The 23,976-nt window shown below is 35.0% G+C and overlaps 1 protein-coding gene across 12 annotated transcripts in view; it reads left to right on the forward strand.

The window, feature by feature from the left end:
- PAPOLA (poly(A) polymerase alpha) overlaps positions 1 to 23,976 on the forward strand; it is a 67,852-nt gene that overhangs the window by 6,068 nt on the left and 37,808 nt on the right. For 9 of the 12 annotated variants that reach the window (XR_007412538.1, XR_007412539.1, XR_007412540.1 and 6 more), the window contains exons 2-12: positions 9,729 to 9,902; positions 10,310 to 10,376; positions 13,147 to 13,228; positions 15,046 to 15,155; positions 15,600 to 15,653; positions 18,149 to 18,260; positions 18,902 to 18,991; positions 19,082 to 19,220; positions 20,782 to 20,854; positions 22,185 to 22,305; positions 23,244 to 23,328. Coding sequence is in view for 9 of the 12 variants with exons in the window: in XM_025442940.3 (XP_025298725.1) it covers positions 9,729 to 9,902; positions 10,310 to 10,376; positions 13,147 to 13,228; positions 15,046 to 15,155; positions 15,600 to 15,653; positions 18,149 to 18,260; positions 18,902 to 18,991; positions 19,082 to 19,220; positions 20,782 to 20,854; positions 22,185 to 22,305; positions 23,244 to 23,328 (1,107 nt within the window). In the remaining 3 variants the exon portion in view is untranslated. Of the gene's footprint in view, positions 1 to 7,387; positions 7,475 to 9,728; positions 9,903 to 10,309; positions 10,377 to 13,146; positions 13,229 to 15,045; positions 15,156 to 15,599; positions 15,654 to 18,148; positions 18,261 to 18,901; positions 18,992 to 19,081; positions 19,221 to 20,781; positions 20,855 to 22,184; positions 22,306 to 23,243; positions 23,329 to 23,976 lie in introns of those variants that run through there. The other 3 variants (XM_035719887.2, XM_035719886.2, XM_049113451.1) reach the window with 3 other exon arrangements.

Consider the following 23,976-nt stretch of genomic DNA (forward strand, 5'->3'; position numbering starts at 1 on the left):
TTTTACCTTAAATCTGTTGTCAGTTCATGTGTTTAGATGGAGAAGTTAGAAGATAAGGTATTGGAATTGAATACATTTATGAGCCTATTCAGTTCCTATTCCTATTCCCTAGTCACCCCCATCCCCTACCCTCACCCCTCCCAGGTGAAAGCATTCTGGCCAGAATGAAGCCATTTGGATTCCTATTTTTTCATATTTTGGTGGGGTGGGAGGCATCTTTTTTTTTTTTCTGTATGTTCATTGCTCTGATTATTCAGCAGCTTTTAAATATTGCATATTCTCAGTTTATGATTCACAAAACAGCATTGGAGGAGGTATTAGTTCCCTTTAAGTTGGTTAAATGGAGGCTTGAAGTAGTTACATGTCCAGTGTCTTAAGGGTGCTTTAGTTGTAGATAGGGGTTTACTTAATTCCACGGTGGGTTCTATGTTCCGTTCTCATTCCAGTACTATACGGTCTCCTGTGGGCTTTGTTGGGAACTGTGTTTGATCAGCTCAGTTGGAATCCGTTTAAAAGTCTTAGGTAGAATTAATTTTCAAGATCACATTTCTTGTGTGTAGAATATTTGAATCTCAAGATTTTTTGTTTTGTTTTTTTTTTACTGGTGACATGTATTATATACATGAAGGGTATGTAAAGTATAAAACACTACTGAACCTAAGATCTTAGAATGTATTTTTAGTTTTATTTATTTAAAGCCACGTACAGGTTTACTACTCTACATACTCCCACTTTGTGACCACCGCGTTCTGTGGATTGTGTTATTTTTTAATCTTTGGGTTGTAGGTCTGCAGAATTAGGATTTAGAGATTCACATTTGTGGAAATTTAAGGATTTGGGAAGGAAAAAAGTAGGGATTTTGTTAGATATCTTATTTGTCTATCTCTTCTGTCACAGAATTGTCTTTCAAATTTATATTCCTTCTGTGTTTTGTCCAGAAATCAGCTTCTTGAATTTTATGATGGCTTTTATAGTTTTTGGGTTGTTTCAGAATAGGGTTCCTGTCATTTTGGTCATCAAAAACATCTTGCATTTCGTGGAGTTAGTGTGTTTTGATACTATAACAACATATTTTTGACTATTAATACTTTTCTAATATATCTTTATAATTTTTCAGGTTCTCTATTTTATTTAGATTTTCTTCATTTTCAAGTTGTACTTGGCAAACTGATGCTTGAGTATTGTAGTCTGGCTGGTTGTTGTTTTACTTCTCCCAGCCCCTTGGGGAGAGTGGGCAAGGGGGCAGTTGGAAATGGCCTTAGGAAGGAAGAATAACTTAGCCATTATTATAACTGAGAAATAAGTACTCTTTCTCTGCATAATCAGCCTTGCATTTCCAAAGTTTCGCCCTGAGATTCATTAGACTTTAGTCCCATCGAGCATAAATTATTACTGGGCCCTCTGCCTCTGCCTATTAAACACTGGCTGATTGACCTGGAATACGTTTTTTTTTTTTAAAGATTTATTTATTTATTCATTCATTCATTCATTCATTCATTCATTCAGAGAGAGAGAGAGGCAGAGACACAGGCAGAGGGAGAAGCAGGCTCCATGCAGGGAGCCCGACGTGGGACTCAATCCCGGGTCTCCAGGATCACACCCCGGGCTGCAGGCGGCGCTAAACCGCTGTGCCACCGGGGCTGCCCCTGGAATACGTTTTTTAAGAATATAGTGAGGTCGTAAATATGTTTGGTACCACTTACACAGAATACATGGAGGGTGAATTAGTGATTCTTTGTAAAATTTCTTGGTGATCAAATACATTGTCTTGGTTATTGGCTTGACTAAGCTACTAGTAAAATTAAAAAGTTCTATGTTAAACTTCTTGTAAAAGAGATTGTATTATTTGAGTTAAGAATTATTATTGACTGTACATTTAGGTACTTTAGAAAAAGATCTCTTATTCCTCTTCTATCCAGTATCCTTTCTTTCCTGCTTAATCCCAGTGGGCACATTATGTTTAGGGTTAAAGCCTCTTTACAGCAAATTATATTGCGGTGAATTGTTACATTAGTTTTTTGATTTGTCTGATTGCTTCCAACGAAGACTGTCCAGCAAGTGATGCTTCAATTTTAACTTGACTAAAACTGGGAAGAAATGATAAGTGTTTTCTGTTGGCTAGTAGCTATTAATTTTAAGGCAGTTGACTTTGTTGATACCCTAGGGGACAACATATTCCACATGTCCAATATGAGGAGGCAGGGATTCATCGATAGTTGGGATGCACAGTCATTAAACATTAGCTATTTGGGAAAACTCCATTGGTGATTTGTTGTTCTTTCCTTTCCTGTGTTAATCATCTGTCTGGATGATGCTCTCCCTCCCACCCCCATCAAAGCCATTTGGAGTGCACACCTCCTTAAGGATATTTTTTGGGATAGCCTTGGTTCTTTGTTTCTGTAGTATTTATTTTAAGCTTTTACGTTACACTAACTTGTTTTAAGGATCTGAATCCTAGACCGAATCTAAGATTGTCACTGAGAGCAGAGACTGTCTTTTTATTCCTGAGTTTAGTGTTGTCTTTCATACATATTTAGGAGTTCAGTAAATTTCAGCCTAATAAATGCTATACTTTCTGGCAAAATGAAGTTAAATGAGAAAAAGGTGCTTCAAGAAAAGAATGGATTTCTCCATGCAATACTACAATTAGAAATAGTAAATGCAAAGCAAACTATGCTTTATTTATTGCTCCAGGAAACTGCTAAGGCATCAGGATTATCAAACTTCATCAATCCAGTTTTTCTAAAAGATTTTATTTATTTTTTTTATGAGAGACAGAGAGAGAGGCAGAGACATAGACAGAGGGAGAAGCAGGCTCCCTGCAGGGAGCCGGATGCGTACTCTATTCCAGTACCCTGGGATCATGACCTGAGCCTAAGGCAGCTGCTCAACTGCTGAGCCACCCAGGTGTCCGAGAAATCCATTTTTAAAGTCTTGTTTATTTCTTTTTACAATGATGTGTTTTGAGTAGCATAAACTGATTTTTAAAAATTTAATAATCAAAACGCTAATTATTTTAAATTGAACATTTATTTTGTGTCCCTTGCTGCCAGGGACTAATTTTAGGGTGTTATTTTTGCCTCCTTGCTACCACTTAGTTTAATGGTGAATGGTAGAATTAGATGATTTTGACCTTTTGTATGACATCATTTATTTAAAATAATTTAACAAGTTGAAATAAACCTTTATAAAGTGCAAAGTGAAAATATCTTAGTTCTTTTTGGTGTGCTTTTATGTATCTATAGCCAATTTTTTTTTTCAAATATATAAAATTACGTATCAGGAAAGATGTTACAGACACTTCAGCATAGAGATTAGATGCCTCGGTTCTTAATCTGGTCCAATGAATTTAGGCAAGCCGTTGTTTCTCTACGTTCTTCATCTTTAACATGGAGACAGTTAATAGTAGAGTTGTTAAGAACAATTGGGAATATTGTAAAGTACTTGACATGTTGTCTGGAATATGTTGAGGTTTCAGTGAATACTATTATCATAATTATATTCCAGGGCTTTTTTTCAGCTGATAATGTTTGTAGGCATCTTTCCATGCTACTCACATATAATAATCACCTCATTCTTTTTATATGGCATGGTATTATGTTGTTAGAATGTACTGTAATTAACCAGTCCTCTATTATATTAGTGGATATTTAGGTGGTTTCCAGTTAGTATATTGTATACAGTGCTCCAGTGAACAACCTTGGGCATCTTTTTGTGTTATTCCTATGAGAACGGTCAAATTCCACAACCTCTGGAGTCACAGAGGTACTTACTCCACCCCCTCAAAGAGGATAATTCTGAGATAATAGGCATTACTTATTTCAAGTTTATTGTTGGATTTTGGGCCTGTATTTGACCTGTCTTATCTATTGTACCCCTATCCTACAGTGGCTGGAAATTTGGATTTTTGTGTTACAGTTCATATATTGGAACTGTATTGTGAATTAAAAAATGCTTCCCTAACTTCGGGTCCTTTGGTTTGAATCTTGTGTCCTAGTATTTCTGTAAGATAGATTTTTTTTTTTTTTAAGATTTTATTTATTTATTCATGAGAGACACACAGAGAGAGAGAGGGGCAGAGACACAGGCAGAGGGAGAAGCAGGCTCCATGCAGGGAGCCTGACATGGGACTTGATCCCCGGTCTCCAGGATCACGCCCTGGACTGAAGGCGGTCTAAACCGCTGAGCCACCCAGGCTGCCCTGTAAGATAGATTACTAGAGATGAAGTTGCTCTACATAAACTTTTAAAATTGATACATGCATTTTTAATTTTAATGAATATTGTCAGATTGCTTTTATGTTCATTTCCATTGTGCTGGATAAGAGTGCTCATTTTCTTACACTATTACCAATATTGTATGTTTATATCTTTCATTTTTAATAGATGTATATCAACTTTGTTTTTCTGTAATCTGACAGAAAAATAGTTGTCCTCGTTTCCTTGCCTAATGTGCAGTGAAACTTTTTTTAGTTGATTTAAGAACTCTATGCATTGAGACTATTTGTCTTTTGAGATAGATTGCATGTATTTTTTCTCGCTTATCGTTTGTTTTAACTTTGCTTATATTTTTGTTGTATAAAAGCTAAAATCTTTTTATGTAGGTAAATCTTGTGTATGGCTTTTGAGTTTTGTGTGTCTTGCTTAAATGTGGTTCTAAAATAGTGTTAATTTTTTAATATTTTGAAATATTTCTAGTTCTTTAATATGGCATCTAGAATCTAGATTTTAAAATGGATAACCAAACCCATTTGAGTGTTCTTATTTTCCTCAGTGACTTGAAATGGTTATTAGCATAATGTATCCAGAGATTGATCATACTTTGTATATATAGCCACTAAACTACAGTTAACAAATCCTAGGAACTTATATTAATTAGCGCTATCATTACCGTACCAGAGTGGTTCTTGACATTTCAAGTATACCTATTAAGTTAGATGCTTAAACTTTTGAAGTAAATATATAGCTGAAATAAGCAACCTACAGTCATGCACTAATTTCACAAAAATGTACTACTCTAAGTACCTAAATGTTTATCCTAAGTGAGTTGTGTTACCCTACAGCCTAGCATCGGGAAAGGACTTTTCCTTTGAGTATTGGATTAAAACTGTGCTTGGAAACTACTCTTTTTTTTTTTTTTTAATTTTTTTTATTTATTTATGATAGTCACAGAGAGAGAGAGAGAGGCAGAGACATAGGCAGAGGGAGAAGCAGGCTCCATGCACCGGGAGCCCGATGTGGGATTCGATCCCGGGTCTCCGGGATCACGCCCTGGGCCAAAGGCAGGCGCCAAACCGCTGCGCCACCCAGGGATCCCTGGAAACTACTCTTTAGTGTTAATAGATATGATATAGTTTTTAAATTCCTGGTTTGCCATCCAGTGTAAAGAAGAGATTTAGTAAAGTCTAATATAAGTCCCTAGAGGTACAACTTCTGGATAATACTATAACTAGTGACAGAAGTGAAACCAGAGTGATATGTAACTAGTAGCTGTGAAATCAAGTCTGCATTCTTTCTATTTTATCAGATGGCTTCTGAGTTAAGAGCAAACTTATAGAAAAAAAGAATTTTGAATTCCAATACCAGAAATCATGGAAGTTTTTAAGGAAGCTGTTTTAGGAAGATATGCTTGGTAGGAGTGTGGATGGTGGACTGGCATGGCAAGGGAGAAAGAAGAATGGGAACAAGGTGCCAAGAGTCAAAGCTGGTGTAGTCGGAATGGAATTGTTACAGAGTGTTAAAACTTAAAAAAAGAAAGAAAGGGAAAAATGGGCACATGTCCTGTGTAAGCTTTGCTTTGATGAAAATATTTTATTTATTTGAGAGAATGTGAGAGCACGAGCAGAGGGGAGGGGCAGAGGGTGATAGAGAAGCAGACTGGGCTCAATCTCAGGACTCCGAGGTCATGACCTGAGCCCAAGGCAGATGCTTAACTGACTGAGCTAGCCAGACACCCCTGATGAAAGTGTTTTAAATATTGCAAAGAAAATATCCAGGCAGCCCTGGTGGCCCAGCTGGTTTAGCGCCACCTTCAGCTCAGGGCGTGATCCTGGAGACCTGGATCCAGTCCCACGTTAGGCTCCCTACATGGAGCCTGCTTCTCTGAGAACTCTGCCTGTGTCTCTGCCTCTCTCTCTCTGCCTCTCATGAATAAATAAATAAAACCTTAAAAAAAAAATCCCATTTTCTAAGGCAGAGAAAAATTCTGCAAATACTTAACACTGTTCCCACCTGCCTCCGCCCTAGGCTCCACTCTCCTGCTCACCAAAACAGGTGGAATGGAGAAGTAATGTTTTGCCCTCTCTTTTGATTTTGAGAGGGAGCAAAGTACATATATGTACTATAAGTGTAGGTATGTATTTATATCTCACTCTGATCCAGAAAAGATTAAGACAGAATGCTTTAGTCACATGTTAAAACCCAGCAAAATGTTTTGCATAAAAGGTTGAGTGAAAAGGAAAAAGGATAGAAATACAAAACAGCAAGAAATTAGGGTACAAGTTCTTACAGATAGTGATACTTGTATTGTTGTAGAGAACTTGTCGGATGGCCCGTTTCACTCTGAGAATTCAGAGTATCCTAAAAGTAAAGATAAATCCTATTTGTGAGATGAAAATAAGCTGCTCAGAAAAAGCACAAGTGTTCTTCATAGTAAAAACCTGAAAGACATTTTAATGAATCACAAATACTGTATGTAGTTCTGTATCTACTCTGGTTTTTGTTTCATGTAATTGTAGAGTTTTATTTTAAATATGGACTAATATCTGAAGAAAACTAAATGCTGGTAAAAATGTCTATAGAAATGATCTCTAATGTGTTTGAGAATGGGAGGAATAACTTTGCATTGTTAGGATTGATGGCTGTCTGGTGTATTGTTCCAGGAGAAGGTCTGTAAAGCAGAATCCTTTAAATTACCCACTATTGGAGTATGTATTTTTGTTTTGTTAGAAACAAATCAGCAAATAAAAGATCTTTAAGTTGTTTTATCACTCTACTTGATTTCTAATATTAGAATTGAATGGAAAACTTGACTTTCTCCATTTGAAGTACTGTCATGGTTAATGTTTCTACTTGGGACATTTTGGATATTCAAAGCATATGTCAGCCTGGAATTTCTAGTCCAGCTTCTTAAGATTAAGCCATTTTTTATTGGCTTTTTATTTTGTAATTTTCAGAACATGTATTTCTTTTTTTCCCTTTGATTTTGATTTATTTTTATTCTCTTAGATGTGTTCTTGAATCCGTGTATGTTCTTTTTTTAATTTTTTTTAATTTTTAAAAGATTTTATTTATTTACTCTTGAGAGACAGAGAGAGAGAGAGGCAGAGACGCAGGCAGAGAGAGAAGCAGGCTCCATGCAGGGAGCCTGACGTGGGACTTGATTCCAGGTCTCCAGGATCGCACCCTGGACTGAAGGCTGCGCTAAACCGCTGAGCCACCCGGGCTGCCCCTGAATCGGTATATATTCTATATGTGTACGTGAATTAGATATATGCTCTATCTATATAGATATATGTGTGTAGATATATGCTATATATGTTCTTTCCTGAATTAGATGGGACAAATAAATGTGATTTTAATTTAGATGATGTGACTATATTTTGAATAAAGTAAATAGAAAGCTATAATTTGCATCTGATTTGTTTCCCTATCAAAATGTTAGTGTGGAAACTCATAAAAATCAACATATTTTTCAAATTAGGGTGAGCAGATTTGATGTGAATTTAGAAACATTAGTTTGTATCCTAATATTCTGGTGTTATTTTTGAAGTAGATAGGGCCTTTCCAAGCATTGTTTTTTGTGTGACAATGAAAAACTTGAATATTTGAGAAAGAAAAAAATGGGGAAGATAAGTGAGCCTTAACTTCACAGAGAGTGGGTATTCATATTTTGATGACCCAACTCAACTGGTAATGGATTTCCCCATCAGAAAAGGAACGAATGCAGAGAAACATACTACTTGCTCAAAACAAAACAAAACAAAACAAACAATCCAGTTGAGGTTTATTACCTGAAGTTACGAAAATGTGAATTCATTTCACACTGGACTTGAAATCTCTCCTTGTTTGAACGAAGTCTGACTAGAGTGAGCTTGCACTTGTTTTCATTTCTGGCTTTACTCAATGTTAAAATACTTTATTAAAGTATTCGTAATCCTGTGTGATAGTCACGAAGGGTTCTAGTTTACTTGGAGAAACTTCTATGAAGCAATGAAAAATACGAGAGAAAAATCACTTTGGGATATGTAGTAAGTGTACTCTTCCGTTTAGTACCTAATTTATCTGAAATTAGAGTATGAAGGAGAATTCTCAAATGGTTAGGCAGTTTTGAGGGCTACATTTCTGAGGTCAGTTTTATGGAACCTGACGATAACTATGTGTTTATTGACAAAAATCTGAACTAGCCAAGACATGAATGCCTTTACACTTAGGTTAATTTGTATATTTTAATCATGGGAGATGCTACATGAATTTGAAAAATAGGACATTAATGTAAGATATATGTGGTCTGAGGCAGTGATTGGTGGTCATGTGGATCCCCAGCTCTGTGAATTAACATAGCATTTATATAGCTTTGCAGTTCAGGTTATAGGAGTAGGAGAAAGGATCTGACATGAATTAATTGCTGTAACAGATAATATATCTGACTTACATTTATTTAGTAAATGTTATTATAAACCTGGATTAAAATTGAGACCGTGCATAACTGGATCAGGAAACACTGACTAGATAATAAATGGACCAATGGCTAACTTAGAAACAAGCAGTATAGGCTTCCTAGCATTCTTAGTTCTGTGTTGATATCAGAAGACAAAATATAGAACACTGTCCAGCAGTTACAGTACAAACCAGAACCCAATTGATAGTTATTAAATGCATAATGGGACTTCCTGTGTAGGATTCTTGGATTTGGCACATTATTGCTTAAGTTGATTATTACACTTCATTTTTTCCCTTTTCAGTGTAAAAAAAAAAAAACATACTTAAAACTTGGAAAGAAAAATAGGGGTGTGTATGTATGTATATACATTCGATGTATGTAATTCAACAAAAAAATGACTAGTCAATTTAATATCCTAAAGCATTTCAAGCATGCCATGCCTTTTTAAATCATTACAGATTTAAAATACTGATTGTAAAAATCTAGATTTTCTCTTAAAATGGGAAAAAAACACTATTGGAGTACAAATCTCTCCAGAAATGTGTATTAAGCTTAGTATGAATATAGTGCCCCCCATTCTGCAATTGATCTTTGTTATTTTACAAATTTTATTCACTATGAGTCAGATTACTAAATTCTATTTGTGGAGAGTCTCTTATATTGGTTAAATAGTGTTTTTGTAGTGTGTTTATCATTGCTTTAGAAATAACAGTATAACAGATTTTGGCTCCTTTTCAAGAACTAAAGTTTCTCAGAAGTTCACTATGTTCTAGATTGTGTTTTCTCTACCAGTATATTTGATCTGGATTCTTACAGCTAATTTAGATATTTAGGTCATGGCAAAATTAAAATACTTGGAAGAGAAATGGAGTTTTCTTTTTGGTCACTTGCCTTTAGTTGGTTAATTTTTGTTGTAAGATGCCTTTTAAAAGCAGTCATTTTAGGTATGTCAGGAAACCAACTGTGTAGAAATGCATTTTATTTACTAAAGCCGTTTTTCTAGTCAAACAGCTTGTTTCAGATTGTAGAAATCCTTTGGCAGTAATTTTATCTAATTTTGTTTGTAGTCCAGTTACAACGCAGGGATCACAACAAACTCAGCCGCCCCAGAAGCACTATGGCATTACCTCTCCTATCAGCTTAGCAGCCCCCAAGGAGACTGACTGCCTGCTTACACAAAAACTAATTGAGACTCTGAAGCCCTTTGGGGTTTTTGAAGAGGAAGAGGAACTGCAGCGCAGGTGAATACACAGATACATATTTTTCTTTTAATTTATAATTTTTTATCAGTGTAATAAACTAATTTTGAGACATTGTCTAAGAATTATTCTCTGAAATCTTTTTCAGACAAGAATGATGCTTAGAAAAAAACCTTTTTTTCTACATAGAATTCTATTCCCAAAAAAGGGGTTTTGATGCTTTTTTTGCTTATTAAAGTACAGAATTGTCAATAGGGGAATGCTTACTCAGCCAAAGGAATGCCTTATCCAGTTTAACAGTGCCTACATACAGTTAACTACTATGTGCTTACTTTCTGATAACTTAAAAACTGGTTAAAATTTAGGGAGCAACCTATTGAGAACTGATTTTCATTTTTAATTAGTAATGAAACCACTTGATACTTGATTGATATTTGCTCTATCAACAGGATTTTAATTTTGGGAAAATTAAATAACCTGGTAAAAGAGTGGATACGAGAAATCAGTGAAAGCAAGGTAAGATGACTTATTTGTATATGAAATAATTTGCCAACTGAATACCAGCAGTCTTAAGTAAGCTCTTCCTTTTTGAGTGGATTTAGAGTCTTGAACGCAAAGTCCGTTGTAGACTATTGATAACAGGACTTCTATTTTGAATGAGTGTGGAACCTTATGTGGGGCTGGATCCTGGGACCCCGAGATCATGACTTGAGCTGAGATCAAGAGTTGGCCCCTCAGCTGACTGTGCCACCCAGGAGCCCCACGAATGAAATGTTAAAAAGGAAATTTTCTTTGAGATGAGCAGCAGATGTCCAGATTGAAGTATTTGGTACTCATTTATCGAATCTAGTGTTTCCTTAACCTTCTATAGGAAATACAACTTCATTTTAATGGCATTTTTAAAATGTTTAAAACAATAGTCAAGTAGACAAAGCCAGAACTTAGATTTATTCAATATGAAACGTGAATACTGCCTCATCAGTGGTCTTGTTTCGGGTACTTAGTAAGTTTCTTTAACCAGTAATTCTTGATACAATTCTTCCTGCTGGCTTTACTGAGCATAAGAATTTGTGTTTGGATGAATGAAATTAATGCTCATTCCTGTTTACATTTATTGGTGTCCTTTTCTTTATAGCGTAACTGCAAGTAGTAAGTTGGTTAGGGAAGGGAATGACATTAGGCTTCATAAGTTTTGATCCTTTGTGTCTGCATTTTGTAGAGAATTTCTTCCTCAGCTACTTAGTTTTAAGACTTGATACAGGATTTCTTGATGTTGACACTGTTGATATTTTGGGATCAGATAAGTCTTTTTTTCGGGTGCTATGCTGTGTATTGTAAGATGTTAAGCAAAACACAACCCTGGCCCCTTTTTCCTAGATAGACTCTGTCTGCCCCCTGTGTCTCCAAATTATGACCAAAAATATCTCCAGACACTGCCCTATATTCCTGGAGGAGTGGAATCATCCCTGGTTGAAAACCAGTGATTTAATATACAGTTCCAATTAATTTTTACAGTATTTGGGGGAGAAGTTACATAAAATTTGAATTTTACTGGGATCCCTGGGTGGCGCAGCGGTTTAGCGCCTGCCTTTGGCCCAGGGCGCGATCCTGGAGACCCGGGATCGAATCCCACATCGGGCTCCCGGTGCATGGAGCCTGCTTCTCCCTCTGCCTGTGTCTCTGCCTCTCTCTCTCTCTCTGTGACTATCATAAAAAAAAAAAAAAAAAAAAAAAAAAAAAAAAAAAAGCAGGCACTTAAAAATGCTAAAGGAAAACTGTACCTGGCATAAAAATCATATCCCTTCACTGGAAAATAAATAACATTAGGCCTTGAGAAGATCAGCCTTTAAAAAAAAAAAAAAAAAATTTGAATTTTACTTCAGTTGTCTCATTTGTTGTCTAACAGTCTGAGACTTAAAAAAAGATTTTTGCAATTTAAAATATTTTGTTATGACCTGAATTAAAGAATCTTAATTTATAGGTTACAGTTGTTGAGATGGCTGTAAAACATACTAATGTCTAAAAGTGTCTAATACAACAGCCATTAATAACATGTGGCTAATTTCAGCTTAACTGAACTAAAATTACTATCCGTTCCTCAGCCAGCCTAGCTATAATAGGTGTGTGTGTGTGTGTGTGTATTTTTATTTATTTACTCATTTATTTCATACTGTAGTGGCTATTATATTGGATAGTTTGTTAGAGCACGCTTATCCAAAAGACTGTTTTACTAGAGAAGTCTGTAGATCATTGTTTTCAGGTTGTTTCTTTTTAACTCCCGGTGTAGGCCTATTTCAGCAACATCTTATTGTCTTAATTTAAATAACCAGGCCAACTTTGTAAGTGAGGTTTTTAGATTTCTAAATGTAGGAAGACAGATGTTTTTTATGTATATAGATATGGTCCTTTTTCTATAAGTGATGATTAAATAGGCCCTTAAAAAAACAAGAGGAGTCCCTGAATCATTACAATTTATTTTTAAGGTTTTGGGAATATGAAGTAACACTTTGATTTATGTTACTTGGGGGAGGTGAGGAGTGATTGGTATTTTGATACTGAATAAGACTTTACTGAGGAATTAGAAAGTGAAGAGAAACATTGACCAAGCACACATTAAAATTGTTTTTTGTTTGGACAGGTATCATCCTAATCACCAGTGGCATTAAGTACTCACCATAGTACTTTACAGTAGTACCAGGGTCAGGAAGATGATTTTTAAATGCTTTCCTTTCTCCTTTTTTTTGGTGTTTGTACTCTAAGACACTATCAGTAAGTTTTAGTTCGGTTCGAAGTCATCCCACCAAAACCTTTTGGAATCTAAACTATTATGTAGCAGTATTGGCCTTAAAGTCACTTTTGATATGGTAAAATTACATCTAATGTAGTATGGAATATTCAGTATAATCTTAATGTAATTTTTTAAGCAATCAGAATATGTTTTTGTTATATTTTAACATTCATGATATGTGCAGCATCTTGGTCACGAATAAAATCTGCTTGTAACATTGCTTGTATGGAACCACATGTTCTCCCGTACACTAGACCTCTTTTATAGCAGTTTCCAGGAATGCGGCAAAATTCTAAAATGGTATGGGTCACTAGAAATTGCTTGAATTTCAAAGTTGGTTGATATATGAAGACCTGGTATTTGGTAGAGCTTATGGAGTTTGTTTACCTTTCATAAGTTTGCACTGAATTCTTTTTTTTTTATTATTATTATACAATGCTACTTGAAATAGTTTCTTTTATGCTCCACTGACAAAATACCCATATTTTGTTTAAACAGAATCTTCCGCAATCTGTAATTGAAAATGTTGGAGGAAAAATTTTTACATTTGGATCTTACAGATTAGGAGTACATACAAAAGGTAAATACTGTTTTAATTATTTTGGAGGAATACTTTTTTTAGTTCCTAAAAATCGTAATGACACGTTCATTTAAATTACTTGTGGTGTATCATACAGCTTAGGTTTGCATGGAAGGTAGAGTACTTCAAGGAGCTTAAAATTGGTTAAGAAGATAAAAAAAAATGCCTTCTAAACCTTCACTGTCTAATACGGTATTAAGTAAATTAAACATCAGTTCTGTACAGCATAGGAAATATAGTCCATAGTATTGTAAGGATGTTATATAGTAAGAGGTGGTAACTACACTTAGAGTGGTGAGCAGAGCATAATGTATAGACTTGTGGAATCACTGTGTTTTACACCTGAGGCTCATGTAACATTGTATGTCAGCTATACTTTAATTTAAGTAGTAAATTCAGTTCCTCAATAGAAGTAGATACGTTTTCAGTGTCGATCAGTAATGTTAGCTAATGGCTACTGTGCTGCAGAGTGCAGAGAGAGAACTTTTTTCTCCATTGGAGAGTTCTTTTGGACAGGGCTACTTTCTGTATCATTTCCTCTCCCTGAAGAATATCAAGTCTGGAAATCAGAAAAAGTGAATGAAAGCTTTTTCTAAAGACCTGTGGATCTTCTTTTCCCCATCCTTGTTTTTTTTTTTGTTTTTTTTAGTAGTTGTAAAATATAGTTGAGCAAAAACCAAACCACGACAGTGTCTGCAGCTGTTGGTGATCACTGTCCATATTTTCTGGCTTACACTTGTACTATTTTATGCAAATACATGGTGAAAATGTTATCATGGCAGAGAACATTTACTGGATTCTTTCTGGGCACTGAGCTGATAAGAAGCTTTTGGTCTTTATTATCTTATTTATTACTATCTTATTTATTACTCAGTTCTCTTATTCTAATGTAACAAAAAGATGTGTGAGACTTAAGAGAGGCAGTAGGCTTAAACAGTTTCTCCCAGCCATCTCTTGGCAGAACTAGGATTCTTCGACCATAAACCACCAGCTTCTATGTTAAAAGGCTCTGCCAGGATAGTGTTCTCTTTTTTCTGGCATCCTTCCTTCTCCCCATGTCCCACTGCTCTGTGCCAGCTGCAGTTAGTGCATTTATTCTTGATGTATCCTGTGCACTCTATGCCTTTCTCCCTTTCACGTACATGCTAAATATACAGCCTTCAGAGTAGTGCCTTAGCTCTTGGGTCTTCTAGGGAAACGACTGTGTTGACCTGATTCCACATTGATTCTTTTATGATCTCAGTTATTGATTTAAGTCATCTTTGTCATGTTCCCCCTAGGTGTACTCAGTGCTGGCCTCCTTTCAAGCACTAAATTAGTAACAAATATCTTACCATGGTCTGCCTCTTTGGATTTTTGCCAGTAATCCTTTTTTGGAGTTTATTCTGTAGGTCCCACTTAGGGGCCAGATAGAGGCCTGTGAGCACTACTTACATAATGTGTGGAAGAAAACGGTTTTTGTTTGGTTGATTTGGTTTGCTAATGAACATGGTCATAACCAATGACATCAAGATGTTGGGTGTATTCTTGAATAGTTCCCTCACTTTAACATAAAAGTCTCATCTGAGTCCCCTTTCTTTGACTCCCAGGTCACCTGGGCCACTACAAATATAGGATGCTGCAGGAAAAAAGATAGCTTAACAATTAGGATCATGTTTTTCCTCTACTGACCAGTAATGTTTTTTAAGGGGAAGGGCACATTTTTAGAGGCTCACCAGCATAATGTTAACAGATTCTCAACATCAAGTACTGCCATAATATGCAAAATAATTTTCTTGTAATAGTAATTAGTGGTTGATGGGCTTAATTTTTTTTAGGTGCCGATATTGATGCGTTGTGTGTTGCACCAAGACATGTTGATCGAAGTGACTTTTTCACCTCATTCTATGATAAGTTGAAATTACAGGAAGAAGTAAAAGATTTAAGAGTGCGTAAATGTTTGGGGTGAAAGGGGAGGAATTATGAAAATTAGTGAAATTCAGCGAATTTTATGCTATAGACATCATTTATTGAACTCTTGCAATTTACCAGATCCTTTCAAGTGCTTAACACATATGCTTGCATTTCACTCTTTACAAGCCTGAAATAAATTTCATCTCACAGAGTTAGGAAATTAGGCAAACAAAATAAATATTAAGCAATGTGGCCACAATCACATCTGAGTGGCTGAAATTGAGGTTTTGAACCTAGATTTGTCTGATTTAAGAGCCTAGAGTCTTACAGCCAGCTGCTGAGAACCTAGTCTATGTCAGGCATTATGCTAAATTATGTTTAAACAATTTCAAAAGTCTCATTCACTTCGAAGTACTAAAACTAGTATAGGTCTAATCTATAGTTTCAGAGACACTGAACTTACTTAATTTTCTTACAGGCTGTTGAAGAGGCATTTGTACCAGTTATCAAACTGTGTTTTGATGGGATAGAGGTAAGGTATAATTCAAATAGACAGTTCTTGGTATGTGTAATGTTGATTGATGTAGGTTAAAAAATGATTTTAATTGGTGAGTTGATGTGATAGAAAGAATTAAGTTTTTTTCAATAGAAGTGACTCCCTATTCTTTGTAGAATATCAGTTCTAGTCTTTTAGTTTTACTTTTTCAGAGAGAGGGAGGGGGAAGGGAGAGAGAGAATACTAAGCAGGCTCCACACTGGGCTTGGTCTCATGACCCCGAGATCATGACCTGGGCCAAAATCAAGAGTTGGATGTTTAACCACCTGAGCCACCCAGGTGCCACACTTTTAGTGTTGGATTTTTTTTTTAAGATATTTTATTTATTTTAGAGAGAGACATGCTGGGGGCAGGGGCAGAGGGAGAGAATCTCAGACTCCTCACTGAGTTTGGAACCCAATGTGAGGCTCGAGCCCATGAGCATGAGATCATGACGTGAGGTCAAGAGTGAGGATCATCTGACTGAGCCACCCAGAAGCCCTTTAGTCTTTTTTCAAAGAGCCTCATGGAAAAAACAAAAAAACAAAAATAAAAACAAAAAAACCCCAAAGAGCCTCATGAAATTAAGAGCCAACATATAGACCATGAAACATTAACTAAGAAATGCTGCTACAAAATGGTTTATTTGGTAGGTTTTCCATTTACAAATTGATATACTTTTAGTCTTCTTAAGGCAATAACAACATATTTTTACAAAGGGAACTTTGCCTTGACTTCATTTAAATTAAGTATTTAAGAAGTTGAGAGGAAACTGACCTGTTAGTGTGCTGAGGTATTTTCTGATAGGGGAGGATTTAGGAGTTCGGATTCTTGAGGTGAATTTATTTCTGCTGTTCTCTACATTTACAGTGAAGGCAGTTGGAACAAAGCTGATAGGACAGTGAAGCAACTTCAGTTATTAACATAACTTCTGTCATATATAATGGTGCTGGAAAGTCACTGATAGTGAAGATTATAAAATTTTGGAAACTGGGAGAATAATATGTCACTGTTAGGCAAAAAAGACCACTTCTATAATTGTTGCATAAAGATGCCCAGATCTGTCTTAAAAAGTTGAATATGAATGATTAACCTTAATTAAGTAGACACAAAATGCTAAACTTAGTAAAGGTTTGTCAAGTTCAGGTAGATTTTGCTGTCAATGTTTAAATAAATATAAAATTAAATATTTATATACTTAATAATCTGTAAGGTATCAATGTCCTGCTTTCCCTACAAGAACATTACCAAAGAAGAGGGGGTTGTTTTTTTGTGGAAGATCCACAAAAAAAAAAAAAAAAGTGAACTTTTCAGGATGCAGATGAAAAGTCAGATGTTTACTTGAAATAAAATAACACTATCTTAGGGAATGTCTTTACCTTCGAACATTTTAAGCATTTTATATTAACTTGGAATGGCAATCTCTGTCGACTTGCTTTTTGAGTTGCCAGTTTTTGAAGGCACATAATCTTTATTTCTGTTTAAATTGGGGGAGCTACTGGACTTAGGAATCTGTTTCATTGGAACATTAATGCTATACCACAAGTTAATTACTTATAAAAGTGTACAGCTGTTTTTCTTATAAAAGTGTACACCTATTATGTAGGTGCAGGTTTAAATGAGTTTTCACAATAAGCTCTTTTAAAATACTGCCTTCTAAAGTGATCTTCTAAGTAGAAGGCTTACTTCTGGTAGCATCCAAAGTTTTGGAACCATGAAATCCTACCCTCGGGAATAATGACCAAATCCATGCTAAGTTTCTTCACACTGTCACCTTTCCTTGGGGAAAAAAAAAAAAAAAAAAGGAGGGGTGCCTGTGTGGTTCAGCTGGTTAAGCATCAGACTCTTGGTCAGGAGTTTGGGTCCTGCATTGGGCTCTGTAATGGGCGTGGAGCCCACTTAAAAAAAGTGAGGGGAGGTATTTTGGTCAGTTGCATTCTATAAGCCTTCAGAATTTGTAGTGTTTATTTTTTGTTTTGTTTCTATTTAGTCAAAGCTAAGTTGGGGAAACCTACTGTAATGTTATAGATATGTAAGTTCTTAAATATAAGGAGCCCCCTTTTTCCTGGGAGGTATATTTGGGCTAAATATAAGAATGTTGGCCTTATAGTTGGGGCACCTTTAATATATAATCAATTCCAGTTTATATAGATGGAGGACTAAACAGTTAATTTTAAATAGTCTTGCAGTAGATGCATTAATAAATTTAGTATAGCCAGTAGATACATTAATAAACTTAGTAAATCAAAATTAGTAAGCATAATTAAAGTGATAAGTAAGTATTCAAGTTCTCTTGAATAGTTCCATGTTTTGACATCTGACTAAAATACCTATGATATAAATTAATGGACTTTGGAGTTCTGGAGGCATTGTCATGTTTGTAGTTGATGAGAAGATCCTGGCTTAAAAGAGTATTAAGTATTTTCTTTGTTAAAGAAATGCCTTAAAATAGTTTGATGGATATGGAATATTAACTTCTCTTTTTGTTTTAGATTGATATTTTGTTTGCAAGATTAGCACTGCAGACGATTCCAGAAGACTTGGACTTACGAGACGATAGTCTGCTTAAGAATTTAGATATAAGATGCATAAGAAGTCTTAACGGTATGTTAAAAATAAAACCCACTTCCATTTGCATAGTAGCAGTTTTTGTCAAATATGAAATAGATTATGGAACCTTTTATAGCCATGCTGTTTACTAATAGTGAGTTAAATAAAATATGCTTTACTTAATAGACTGCAGAGGAGTATGTGGTAATTTATCTTACTAGTATCTTGCACTGTTATTTCTTTTGTTTCTGGGACATTTAAAGACATTTATGCTTTATTAGGTGCTTTATTAGGTTTCACTGCATTACCCTGTGGTCATGATATTCTTTGTAACCTTTTCAACTGTTGTGTTTAAAGGGGTTACTTTTGAACACCTTCATATTTACTTTGCTGTTGCCATGCTCTCAAAGAACAATTCTTGCAAACTTAAGTGGATTAAACCATTGTCAATGTGTCTGGACTGGAAGAAGTCTTAATTACATGATGAGATGAGATTAGGCAGATTACAGATTCTTTGGTTTATAGTAATGCGTGTGATAGGAGATAAGAGTTTTATTTGCCTTTTTTATTGAATTAATATTACTGTTTCTATGAAATAAGTTTTTGAGTTTGACATCAATCTTAGAAAATTGAAGAAAAACATTATTAAACTTTGATGATTTAATGTTCTGTTTTTTCCACTCCCTGTTAATCAGGTTGCAGGGTAACCGATGAAATTTTACATCTAGTACCAAACATTGACAACTTCAGGTTAACTCTGAGAGCTATCAAACTGTGGGCCAAACGTGAGTTCAGAATTTGTTGGCTAGCTTATTAAAAATGTTTCAACTTTTGTTCAGCACTAACTCTTCTTTTTGCTTTTCCCTTATCAACAGGCCACAACATCTATTCCAATATATTAGGTTTCCTCGGTGGTGTTTCCTGGGCTATGCTAGTAGCAAGAACTTGCCAGCTTTATCCAAATGCAATAGCATCAACTCTTGTACATAAATTTTTCTTGGTATTTTCTAAATGGTATGTGTTTAGATTATATTAAAATAAAATTGATTGTAGACACTGAAGTTTAGTCTTATTTCTATGACATTTCTGCAGCTGGTTTCAGATTCAAATTTTAGTTCATGATGTAGCCATTTAGGTAGCCTTGGGGAGATCATGTGTATAAAATGGCAAACCTGAATTCCTTTCCTTTCCCTTCCCTTTTCCCAGGATAGTAAGGCAGGTGCTTTTTTGTGCTTCCTTATCCTCTAAATAAACCCTGAATTTTAGCTGTCATTTCTGCTAAAATCCAGTGAATTGATACCAGTTTCAGGAAGGTGGATAAAACTTACATATACCACTTCTTTTACTCTTTGGATTTTTCTAAATCTATAGGTCATTAGTTTCTTGGAATTGTTTTTGTTTTTTTTTTTTTTTTTTTTTGCTTTCAGCTGCCCATTTATCTTTGGTAAAATATTAAAAATGTACTTGTATGTATAAAAAACTTTTAAGAAGAACTACAGATGTGTAAAAAAAAATAGCAGAGTGTCCTCCTTTTGAGATTAGTCATTAACCCAGAAGAGCTTTTTTTTTTTTAAGCTTCCTCATTTCAGCATACTCATATTTGTCAATTATTTCCTTTAAGAAAAGTAAGATGAATTATTTCCAATTCATATTAGTTGCCTTGGTTAAAAGGTTAGGTTTTTTTTTTATTTTTAATTAAATTGATCTTCGAGATTTGTCTTCCCACTCTATACCTGCCAACCTTGTACCTTCTCCCTCTGCAAAAATAGTTCTTTTTTAGTTTTTTAATACAAATTTAAGTTGGAAATTTTATAATTTAGAACTGTGCCACATTTTTCAGTACACATGCTGTTATTTGCAGGATAGCACTTAATCATACATGATCAGTTTTGGTGAGATTGACTAAAGAATGTCAGAATTTCTGTAATGCTACACATACATAGAAAATAATATTTCTAAGAACTTAAGCTCTATACTAAGGATGGCAAATATTTTCCAGCTTTTGATCTCTTCCATAAAGGACTGAGGTAGCTACATCCTAGATCGCGTCTTGAAAACAATGTATTCACATCACAAAGTTTCATCACACATACCCATGTTAGGACCTTTAAGTCATGAGATAAAATTTTCCTAAATCAAATTCTGTAATTACTCCTATTCTTCTGCTTAAATGAGTTAACTTTTTCACCCTCAATTGTCTTTGGAAATAGCTAGTATAAGGATTGGACTTTTGTTTTTTAAGAGAAATTTATTTTGTTGGAAGGTTGAGGTGAACACATCAGATGTCTTGGGATAGTACTTTTTTTTTACTTAAATAGTGCTTTATCAGTTCTTCAGAGGCAGAGAAGATGTTTGACTTACCAGCCTGAGAAAGCTACCAAATGGTTTAAGTTAATTTCATAGTTAGAGTCTTGAGTAGTCTTAACCTCAAAAGATAGGAATAAAAGATTTATATATATCAAGAGGGCAAAATGAATGAAGAAGGATCACATTCACAAATGCTGTATGTTTAACAAAATACGTTTAGTTGGTAATATCCAATAGTCTTATCAAGTGCTACAATCTTTTTAAACAGGGAATGGCCAAATCCAGTGCTATTGAAACAGCCTGAAGAATGCAATCTTAATTTGCCTGTATGGGACCCAAGGGTTAGTGTATTATTTTTTCCCCTACAAATTCGCACTGTGCAATAACAAGTAAAAATCATCTGCATAATCTTCAGGGAGACTTCCATCCTTTTATGTATGAGTAGACATGTCCGTATTACACTTTCTTTTAGATAACCTCGACTATAATTGTCCTCTGATGTGAGAAGCATAATTATGTACCCTGTAAACTCCATTTAATTGTACATAGTTTATAATATCAAGTTCACTAACATTTTAATTCTATATAGAACTACCTTGTAAGTCAAAGTTGTGTGGGCATTTGTGCTTAAAAAAAAAAAAATAAAAGGATACTCAAAATCCCTGTATTTTTTTATTTGATCTAAATATTCTGTTAAAATTGGGTTGTAGTAGGAAAACTGTTTAATGTTTACATGTGGCAGATAACTTCTAAGCAATATCACTCTGATTACTATGATGTAATTGTAAAAATTGGTTTGGATATTTCAGATTACAAAAACCTGGTTGGGATAAAAGAAGAGCTTCTGTTCTGCTTTTTGGGAAGTTATGACCTTTACTGCTTACTCAGTTTAAGTGTTAACAACATGCACTTTATTAATTGATAAAAGAAATATAGGTTCCAATAAGGCTTTTAGGTCTATAAAGGTCTATTTTTCTACATTAATTTGCTATCTTATGACAACATCGAAAATAATGTCAGTTTTTAAGTCTGTTAATTACATCAAGCTATTTTCAAGTTTTCCAAACCTCAGGCATTTAATTTTGGAGGAATGTGAATTTACAGTTCCCTTCATGGAAATATGTCACTAACCATTAGTATACAGAGTAAGATTAAGTTATTCAGTCATTCCATTTTTTCCTAAAATGATAGCAACATGGATAATATAGCCTCAGCATGTGTCAAGAAGCTTATACTTCCAATAGGTTAATGGTATATTAAAAACCATGTTTCCATCTTGTTTAAAATTTGTTTTGCACAGAACACTATTTAGTATGACATTTCTGAAAAGTGTAATTGTGTGTGCATCCCCATTTCTGTTGAAAAAAGAAAAACTGAACATCAACAGATGCCCAACTAGAACCTTTTTTGCTTGACAGGCACACTATTTTCTAGTAAGCTTGCCAAAATAGTCATGCCCAAATGCTCAAAGCAAATCTTTAGTTTAGACCAAATCTCTGATTCTATGAAGAATTCCTATAAAAACTGTCTCCTTACATGGTTTTTCTTTCTCAACTCCCAGCTATGAATGAACTAAAATTTAATCATTGGTTCAGTTTAACAAGGGGTAAAAAGTCCAAGTATCTGTTGCATATGTACTTGAAGAAACTGATTGGCTGTTGTTGTATGTAGGTAAACCCCAGTGATAGGTACCATCTTATGCCTATAATTACACCAGCATACCCACAACAGAACTCCACGTACAATGTGTCCGTTTCAACACGGATGGTCATGGTTGAGGAGTTTAAACAAGGTAAGTGTTTATCCTTCTGCTCTCCTTTATACACGCAGGATCTACATACCTGTAGACCCATAGTTGGCTGTGCAGTTTAAAATGAAGAAAGCATTCACTCAAGTGGGTGTTGGGATTGATTACAGTATATATTTGAGAACTGACTTGAAAAACTCATTTTATAGTTCCTTTGAGGCAAATTATTTTTGATTATATACTGGAAAATTAACCAATTTAAAGCTATCCCCTTAGCTGGCTCTTGCTGGGCTGCTTTAGTGCCATACGGTTGCCATGTTAAATTTTAAAATGCTATCAGTTTGTCTCCACTGGGTGACATGAGAGGTGCTTTTAGCAAGCTATATGCTTGGAAAGAGCTTTGAGCAGGATTGGGGCCAAAGTGCCTATTATTTTGGAGGAACCGTTAAACTTTTGAATTCCAGTAGTACTCTTCTAATTTCATTGCCAAAAATGGTCTTTGAGGGAAGTAGCTGAAAGAGGATTGTTTGATTGATAATAGTCAAGAAAACAGAATTAGCTGTACCACTACCAACTTCAAATTCAGAAGTGTAAAATTGTTTTCTGTAGTCTGAAGAGGCTCTCCGTAGGAGAATGTTGCTTAGAAATATTAGGAAGCTTGTTTTAGAAAGGCAAGAATCAGAGCTTATGGGAAATTTTTTTTCTTGGTTAACTACAGTGCTTCAGTTTTTGGAGAGAGTCATCCAGTGAGCAAGGCATTTAGAGTAATGGTAATTTACCAGAAACCTGGCTCTCAAAAAATCCTCCAGCTTTTTGAAAAGTGTGTATGTATGTGAAAATCTCTGTGCTCCAAAGTCATGAAATTGCTATGTTAAAATTATGATTCTAGGATTATAGTGACTGCATGTGGTATGTTTAAGATCTTTAAAATTCTAGATTGTTAGACTGAAGCATGCCAACATTTTAATATGTTTTTAATTTAGGTCTTGCTATCACAGATGAAATTTTGCTGAGTAAGGCAGAGTGGTCCAAACTTTTTGAAGCTCCAAACTTCTTTCAAAAGTACAAGTATGTATTTTAAGGCATGTCAGACATGTTGCTCTCTTAAATTAATGGTTTAATGGTAGCATATGTGACATCTCTTCTTGCTAGACTAACGGAGTTTTTAATTTTTCTTTAAACATCTTCCGTAGAATTTTCCTTCCTGTCACAGAGGGTGTACTGTTCTTAGTAGACCCTGTATTTTTTCTTTGTGAAGTGTAGCCTCTATAGTTTGCTTCCCCGGTATAACCAAACTATGTTTGTAGCAGTGTCAGTTCTGTGGGCGTCCTAAGTCATCACAAGAACTCTCAATCCGTATGCCTTGGCAAAGGAGTGAGCAGTTAAAGTCTGTATGTAGTATTGTTCTCTCTTAGGAAACTAAGTATTTTCAGCCAGTTCTGGAAACTTACCATTGAGATTCTATATATAACCATAGGCAGAGCTAATAAAATGTCAACATTTTATTCAACAGTCAGTGAAGTGTTTACAGTAGTTCTAGCACACTATTGGCCTACTGTTTTCCCTTAATGTTAATAAAGCCCCTTCAGATATTTCTACAAATAATTTTCTTGGAATCTAAGTGGGTGTAATATTTTTTACTAATGGTTTTAATATAATGATTTAATACCTTAGTACAGGTTAAAGCCTGATTGTGTTGATCTTGATGAAAATTGT

Source organism: Canis lupus, chromosome 8, assembly GCF_003254725.2.
Source record: "Canis lupus dingo isolate Sandy chromosome 8, ASM325472v2, whole genome shotgun sequence".
Lineage (NCBI taxonomy): Eukaryota > Metazoa > Chordata > Mammalia > Carnivora > Canidae > Canis > Canis lupus.